This window comes from Falco cherrug, chromosome 4, assembly GCF_023634085.1.
Source record: "Falco cherrug isolate bFalChe1 chromosome 4, bFalChe1.pri, whole genome shotgun sequence".
Lineage (NCBI taxonomy): Eukaryota > Metazoa > Chordata > Aves > Falconiformes > Falconidae > Falco > Falco cherrug.
In genome coordinates this window covers 37,850,058-37,858,550 of record NC_073700.1, presented here as the reverse complement: position 1 = coordinate 37,858,550, position 8,493 = coordinate 37,850,058, and the positions used below count along the sequence as shown (strand labels likewise).

The following is an 8,493-nucleotide window of genomic DNA, read 5'->3' as shown; positions in this document are numbered from 1 at the left end:
CCCCCCTCAAATGGGCAGGGTCAACCGTGACATCCCCCCGGAGCCAGCGCGGCAGCAGAGCGGGGAGCAGCTGGGGGGGTCCCCCAGCTCCGACGCGGTGCAGGGTCGCTGGGCTGGGGGTGCAGGCACGGAGGGGTGGCCGAGGGGGCTAGCTGCCCCCCTCAACCCGCCTCCCCGCTTTGCCCCAGCATCTCCCTCCTGGTTTCTGTCCTCCAGAGCAACCAGCTGCCGAGCATCGCGGCTGGGGCCGGGGCATCCTTCCGAGGGCCGGCAGCCCCCTCGGGACCAGTGGTGGTGCTGCCCTTGCCAGCGCTGGGGCAGGTCCCCCCCCGCACAGGGGGACCCCCTTCTCCCTGGGGGTCGTGCATACAGGCAGCAAGGAGGCAATGAGGTGCCTCTCCCAGGCCCAGGGCAGCCTAAGAGGTTTTGCTCACATATCCACAAGCACAGGGCAGTCAGCAATTAGGACCAGCTCTGGCCTTTTTATCCTGGGATTTTGTGTCCATGTGGGATTAAAGGCCTGATTGTAGCTTCCCCACCAGCCCCAAATCCTCTGCTGATTTTCATTCTGGGGGCAAGTCAGTGCATGCTGTGACCTATTGATCCCGATCCCCTGCGTGAGTCGGATTGCCTCTGCTCCAGGGCGGCTTGTCCCGGGCACCCTTAAAGAGCACAGAGCCCTCTGGGCAGCGAGACATCCCTGCGTGGGTCTGGCTTCACCCGCCTGGGGTGCTGGCAGGCTGTGGGTCCGGCAGCAGCAGCGCAAGGCAAGTCTTGGGGGGGTGTGTGTGTGTTTGTAGGAGAGTTTCCTCCATCCCAGTTTGGTGTGGATTGTCCTCCCAGCTGCTTTTGGGGGGGTGAGAGACAGTTTCCTCACAGGGGCTGAACGCACCGGCACGCAGCGTAGTGGCTGCTGGAGGCTCCGTGGCACTGGGGTGGTCCAGCTGCGCTCCCCGGCTTTGCCAGCCACTTCTTGGGGGTGAATAAGTCACCACAAACCAGCTCAGCTGTGAGGCTGAAACCCACAGAGCCTTGAACCTGCCCGGAGCAGGGCTATCACCCTGCAGTGCTTTGGGTTTTCATGGCCTCGTCCAGCCAAGCATCTTTAGTGAGCAGAGGCACATTTAACACACTCGCAGGTGCCCGAGGCTGTGCTGAAGCCTGATCTGGCAGTGCCATGTCCTGCAGGGGCAGCAGGGTCCAGCTGGGATAGAGCTTCCCATGGGGTGAAATCATGCGATGAGACTCATGCCCCGTCCACTGCCAGGGGTGCCGGGGTGAGGCTGGAGCATCCCGAGAGTGGCAGCCCCGGAACGGCCTGGATGGGGGCTGCTGGCCTGACCCTGTACTGGCAGGGGCCGACTTTCTGGGCTTTATCAGTTACCTTCCATGATGACTCTGTTTTAACTATGACTGAGGTTACAGATTTGTCTTCCAAGGCGCCCAGCTTCAATTTGTGCTTCCAAATAGATTCAGTTTGTGAGAATTGCCTTGGTAAGAACCGTTCATCTGACCCCCCGGTACTGGTTAATCCCTGCGGGCTGGTTGGGCTGGCAGTGCCGGGAGGCTGGCACACTCCCCGCCATGGCCATGCTCCTGCCCGCGCTGAGGAGCAGAGCAGGCTTTCCCTATTTTGTAGGGGGAGGAGGAATTGCCTGGTGCTGCGGTTTGCTCAGAGGTTGTGAGCATCCCCGTGCTGCGATGGCACCCGTGCCCGGCCAGGCAGCACCTGTATCCCCCTCCTCGGGGGGGGTGCACTGGCTCTGAGCCCGAAACAAGGAGAGGCGAGGACAGAGAACCCCAACCCACCTACTTTTATTTTACCGTGTGAAGTTCTGTGCATCTTTAGTTGCTCTGGAAACACTTTCTGGTTTTTGTGCTTTTGTATGCCCCCCCCAATATCTAGCAGCAACATGTTCCCAGGTGCTCAGGGTGCACCTCTTCCAGCTTCCCCTCCATGCGCTGTACGAATCCTGGAGCCCTCCTCGTTTCTAAACCCTTTGCGAAGGTGAGCAGCGGCTGGGTTTTGGGATGAAATGCCTTTGCCTACCGGAGGGTTTTTACATTGCATCTTCTTCTGCATCAGCTCTGCAGCCTTAATCCTCCTAATCTGCCCTCATCTCTGGCGTGGCTCATTTTTTTGTGTGAATGCCCTTGAAAGCTGCAAAATTGCAGCTGCTGGGTGAAACACCGGGCAGAGAGAAACTCCGTCGTAGTGGAAAACTATGTCTTATGTAAACTGCCCAGGTATTTTGCCTTTACTTTGGCTTGGGATCAGAGGCGCTGTTCAAAGCCATACTGCACAGCATGCTTTTGGGGACCTGAGGGCCTGTGGTTCGGGGTGCTGGCAGCTCTCATAGGAGCTCTGGTGCCTGCCCAAAGGACCGCACACGCTGTGCTGAGGTTTCCTCCCCAGCTGGGGTCTGCTGGAGCCTCAGCTCAGACTTGAGATGGGAGGAAATTTTTTTTGCAGTATTTATTTTGCAAATGAGCCTTTCAGGGGCTTTCCCCATGCAGCCAGTCCCCGCTGCAACCTGCGCCCCCCCAGCTCCTGTCAGACGCGGTGCACGCCAGGCCGGTACCCAGAGGTGGTGCTGCCAGCTCCTCTGAAGCCTCTTGAGCATTGGGAAGTAGGGGTGTCCTGCCAGCCCGCAGCCCGTGCTGGGGAGAGGGCTTTGGCCCTGTGATGTCCAGGGAGCTGCTGAGCAGGGCTGAGTCCTGCTGCGGGATAGCTGGGAGCTTGTGGGAGGATGCCGAGCTCCAGTGGTGCTGCTCTGAGGGACCCCAGGAAGCAGAACTCAGAGCTGGAGCACACTGGGACCCCTGGGAGGGGAGTGACTCCTCTCCAGCCCTGAAACACCCATCGATCTCCTTCCACAAGGGTGAGTGCCTCGACAGAGGCAGCAATGTGGCAATATTGACTTAACCTGGGTAGGAAGCTCTTGAGCTGCTGCTGCAGGAGGGGAGTGGGAGAGAGGCATGGTTTATGTAATAAGATTGCATTTTCCTGGCAAGCCCTTGGCTGGCATGGGTCCCACACCCTGCCGAGCTCACCCCACTCCACCCTGCACCCTCCCCACCGCTGCCGGCCAAGGCCAGCCCTGCTGCCGAGAGGTGCAGGATGAGCATCAGCTGGCAGGGTCCTGCTCCCTGCTGACACCTTCGTGATGGGCTTGGTCCATCCCACCATGTCCCACTGTCCCACCCCACACAAGCCCATCCTAATTGGGGAAGGCATCGGGGCTTGGTGGGTGAAGGCAGCGTCCTGGCAGCGGCCCTGAAAGGCATTGCAGCCCCAGCATGTCCTGTGGTGCCGAGGGGTTTTGGGGACCCATTGCAGCAAAGGAGCTGGGTGTGGGAATGCTCAGCCCCGACAGCTTTTCAGCAGCATTTCCCAATGAAGAGTTTTAGGATTTAGCTTTGGATGGGGGAGGTAGGGTCAAAAAAATTTGGAAATCTCTTTGAAAAGCTGAGACACACACTAGAACACAAACCAACAGTAGATTGGCCAAAACCTGAATTATTTTGTGGGTGGGACTTTTGGGCAGCCCTTGGAGGGCCCAGCTGAACTGCTCGCTCCCGCTTCAGGGGGTTGCTGGCTATGGGGTTGGGAGGGGAGCTCCTGCCCGCAGCCGGCACGGCACAGGAAAGCAGGGCACTGAAACACCTCCACATTGATGCTTCCTTCTTGCTGGCTCCCACGTGCACAGGAATGCAGCCGCGCTCGTTCCTAACTGGTCCTGTGCCGGGCGAAACCTCCCGCACCTCTGTTTAAGGCTGGTCTTGCTCTGAAATTAGCAGCCAAGCTGGCTGCTCCAGCCCCATCCCACAGCCCCTGTGAGCCCCAGTAGTTTTCAAGGGGTTTTATGGGATGTGGTGACTAAAAGGACCAAGTTCAGGGCTTCACCAAACTCCGAGAAATAAATAGGATAAAACAAGTGTATTGCTCCTAAGCGGAGCTGAAGGACGAGAAAGCTCCCGCCCCAGCAGGGAAGTGGCTTTTTCTGCTGCACTTGCTGGTTTGAGCCCAAGAGCCATCAAGGGAGTTAAATATTGAACAAACACTAAGCAAAAGCCTTCGCTAGCAGCCAAGCAAAACAAAGGCTGAGTGAGGCCGGCGCTCTGACTCATTTGGCATGAAAATGCAGCATGGAATAAATTAAATTCAGCTCTTCCTCATCCTCCCAGTGCAGTACAGAGCAGAGGGGATGTCTTGTCACCAGCAGTGCAGCTGAGCATGCTGGTGTGGTGGCTTTGGGGTGCTGGTGTCACCTGTGCCAGGCTGGAGGCACCAAGCAGTGGCACACACAGCAGGCATGGGGATGGGGGACATCTGCACCAGAACGTGGGGGGACGGACAGAGGGGGACACCCCCACCTTGACAGGTCCCTATCCTGCATCCACAGACACGGCTTTCAGAAAGGCACTGAGCACCGTACGACAGGGCTCGTGGCATTGGGATTTTAAGATTGCATTGTGCTCATTGCATCTGAGGTAGCAGCAGCTGCTCTTAGTCTTTATTCTCCTGTCTTATGAAGGGATGGAGAGAGTGGGGGGGTTCTGGCTCCCAGGGAGGACACGCAGGTGTCCCCTCTGACTCTTGCGTGGCACGGTGCTGCAGCCCTGGACACCCGTGCAGGAGTACCGGTCTCATGGGAGCTCAGCAGTGAGCTGTGCCCTGCTGCAGCCCCAAACCTTCACAGTGGTCCCAGTGCTGAAGGGGATCCTGGTGCCCGCAGAGCAGCGTCACCTGCAGCAGGGGTCCTGGCTGGGGTGTCCCAAGGCACAGTCTGCCCTGGCACAAGCTCTCCAGAACCCATCGAAAGGGAGAAAAAGGTCAAGGCTCCACGGCAGGCTTTAGCCTGTGATGTAAAGGCTGGGAATTTCCGGGGTGTAATGTTTGCATCTGTATAAATATGCAGATGGAGCGCACCCAGGGGCAGCTGCCTCTGATGGGCGAGGAAGATAATGCTCTGCTTCCGCCAGCACGGAAAATATCGTGGAAAGGGCAAGGCAGCGCCTTGTTCCCCAGCAGGTCTCCGTGATTCACCCCACAAGCCTGGCTCAGGGGATGCTGTGATCCCCCAGTGCTGTGGGCAAGGGGGGATGTATCCATGGGGGCATCCCAGCAGCTGCAAGGAGGGAGGTGGAAATGATGCCCCAGGGCACCAGGTGCCCTGGTGGAGCTGGACCACAGGCACCAGGGCAGGATCAGGGTGACCTTGCCATCCCCATGGCTGCTGGGTGCTGTCCTGCCCCAGAGCAGGGTGACACTGCTCTTGTAAATCCCGACTGGTGAGACTGGGAGAGGCTGGCCCAGCCTGAGCTGGCTGCGGCACTCCAGCACCCCAGCACCCCTGCACCCGCCAGTTCCCAGCAGTTTCGGCAAACCCTGCTGCCCGTCCTCTCCCAGCAGCAGAAACCAGTCCCGGGGCTCACACCCGGCACCACCCGGCACTGGGTTGCGACAGCCCTGGGAGCAGGTGGCTCGCCCCACACCAGCATGGGGTACCGGCACCCCTCGGCACGAGGGTTCGTTGGGCTGGGGAAGGTCGTGCACCCCCCAAATGCACCATGGGGTGCCCCTATGGACAGAGGTCCAGGCCAGGGATGTATTGCGGAGGGTTGGCTCAGGGAGGGTGTAAAGCTGAGCTGCACCCCTAGAGGTGCGCAGGGACCAAGGTCTGGCAGTGCCGGCTGTGCCGGGTGGAGCCTCCTCAGGGGACCTGTCACCAGGCTGGGAGGCGGCAGGTGAAAAGGATTTTGGCATTGGCACATCCTGCACAGTCACTCGGAAAGGATGCTGAGCAGGATCAGCCGTAATTCATCTCCTTCTCCAGCAGCTCTGTTAATGCCCGGCGAGCAGCTCCTGTGGGCTGTCACTCCGGGCATGGGCGCATCCTCCTGGGCAGCTGCCGGGTGCTGTGGGGCCCTGCACCCGCCTGTCCCGGGTCTGGGTCTGCCCACTGGCCTCCTTCCTCCTTTTTGTCACAGCGTGGGTGGCACGGGCTGGGGTGGCCACAGTGACCTCCTCCCGAGGTCTCCCATCTCACCTCCCACGAGATCCCACTCATGCCCTAGCTGGAGGTGCCACCGGCCACCACCAGATCCCCAGACATGTGCCGTGCCCAGTGCCTGTGGGATGCCTCAGACAGATTGCCCCATCTCTACCATTTGGTGTTTTCCCCCGTTAGTCCCAAGTGTCCCAGCATCACCTGGAGCTGGGGGGAGTGGTGAGCGCAGGACCTGGTCCCTGTGGTGCTGGTGCCTTTCCCAGGCCATGCAGGATGGGGACAGACAGATGCATTTCATAATCCTCAGGACTCACCTAATCCACAGGTCCCGGTCATCCCGGGCTGCTGCCTGGTGGGGAAAGGGAGAAATAAAATATGCATCATGCAGTGGGTTGATGTTCATTTGTGTCTTTTCCATCATCCTGAATCCTGACCTATGTGCCTGTCCTGCTGTCTGCCCATCCTGCTGTCCATCCATCCCACCCACAGCTGGATACAGGGAAGCACAACAGGGCTTGCTGTGACCTCGCCCCTCTGGGATAATTTACATGGATAACTCCCCCCCCCCTTTCAAAGAGCTTCCATCTGCCCACTGGCACTCGCTCCCAGGGTTTTCCTAATAGTCTAAAGGATCATTCAGATCCTGGGGTGTTGACCAGACGATGTTAAACAAGGGGGCGAAAACCCATGCAAGAATTGTGCCCCAAATTATATAAATAATTAGAAATGCTGAAGCCCGCTGGCAGTGGCTGGGGAGGAGGGGAGCAGTGCCTGTCACCTCGGCTTACTGCAGGTCGGCGACACCTGCAATTGGCTTTAAATGGTTTGTGGTGGCGGGTTAACCATTGATTATAGCCATCATTAATGATTATAACCATCATTAATGATATAATGACCATTAATGATTATACCATTCATTACCAGCCACTGCAAGTGCAAGGCGAGGTGGGGACCTCACTGGCAGGGGGTGAAGGACTCATCCTGCTAAAATAAATGCTCAGATTATTGAGGCAGGGGCCATGCTGGGCAGGGAGAGCAGGACACGGCCCCGCTGACAGCCACATGCTGGCTATGGGACAACTCTGCCAGGTGCGAGGGGGTCCCATGGCGGAGGCACTCGCTGTGCCATGTCCCAAGCAGCTCTGACCTTGGCGGGGGCTCGGACCTGCCAGCTGGAATTAGCCCTACCGCAGCATCCCCGGGCAGCGGCACCGCCAGCCAGCGCTGCAGAACTGGAGACATCGGCAGGGTTTAGCCGGGTGGAGCTGGGAGAGGGACGATCACATGCTTGCTGGCCCGGGATTAGATGTAGCTGGCTGTGGCTGGGAGCCGTGCCGCGGAGCCGTGCCAGCCGCTGGCACTCTGAGCCCATGGCCCTGGGCAGTGGGAGCCAGCCGCAGCCGCCCTAAGGGTTCGGTGGGGACAAGTGGCCCCGGATGATGTCCTACTTCCAGTCCCCTGGCCGCGACCTGGAGCATTTCGATGGGCTTTCTCTCATTTACTGGTAAGCAGGGCAGGACGCTGCCACGCCGGGAATAGGACATCGCTCAGCGTCTGGGACCCCATCTTTGGGAGCAGTTAGGGAGGATGTGTTTGGTGACCCTATGGCTTTTTGCGGGGTTTAATTCAACTCATTTTGGTGGCCTCTCTGCAGAGGGCAGGCTCTTGTAGGGGTCCCACAGCACCGGCATCCAAGCTCCCCTGGGAGGGGCAGTGCACAGGTGAGACTGGTATCAGCCAGGGATGGAGAAGGGGATTTATTTTACAGGCAGCAGCTGGGAAGCACCTGCAGTCTCTGCACGTGGTTGTGAGTGCTCTTTCTCCTGTTGCAGCCCTGGTGCTGGGCTTTCCCATCTGGCATAAACCAGCCTCCCCAAAGGAACTGTGTCCACCCCATGCTGGTGCGTGGGGGGCAGGTGGGTGTGGAGCAGGGACCCCCAGGTGGGTGCGGGGAAGGTAGCAGGCATGGCACAGGGGATGGGAGGTGAAGGCGGGTGCAGGATGGCTGCAGATGTCTATGTAGGGCAGAGAGAGCCGGCGGGAGCACAGCTGAGGCCACGACCAGGGTTCACAGCATGTGGCTTTAGCAGATTAACTGGGGGTCAGTGGGCCGGATCCAGAGCCGGCAGGGGCCCGGAGGGCTCTCGGGGCCACCCTGAGGTTTGGCAGAGGCTTTCTTGGGCTGCCTGAGCCTGGATGTCCCCCCTAGGGAGCAAGAACCCACGGCACCCTGCAGTCCCCAGGGACGAGGGATGCTGCTGGGCACAATCTATCTCCTGCTGAAGTAGGTCATTGGAGCAAGGGCTGGGGGGGCTGCAGAGTGCCAGCACCCCAGGGAGGTGCAAGCAGGCCAGTGAGGGCAGCACCCTGGGGTGACAGCTGCTGTCACCCGAGAGATTGGTTTGGGGTTTTATGCTGATGCTTCCCTGCTGTTTCTGAGTGAAGAAAAAGCAGAATCTGTTGCTGGTCAGAAGGACAT

At 59.2% G+C, this 8,493-nt stretch overlaps 1 protein-coding gene across 3 annotated transcripts in view; it reads left to right on the top strand.

Moving 5' to 3' along the window:
* The first annotated feature begins 7,335 nt into the window (after window positions 1-7,335).
* The window catches only part of LOC102052647 (syntaxin-binding protein 4-like), a 52,282-nt gene continuing 51,124 nt past the window's right edge, over window positions 7,336-8,493 (top strand). For all 3 annotated transcript variants that reach the window (XR_008731728.1, XM_027801878.2, XM_014278022.3), the window contains exon 1: window positions 7,336-7,518. Coding sequence is in view for 2 of the 3 variants with exons in the window: in XM_027801878.2 (XP_027657679.1) it covers window positions 7,451-7,518 (68 nt within the window). In the remaining variant the exon portion in view is untranslated. The remainder of the gene's footprint in view (window positions 7,519-8,493) is intronic.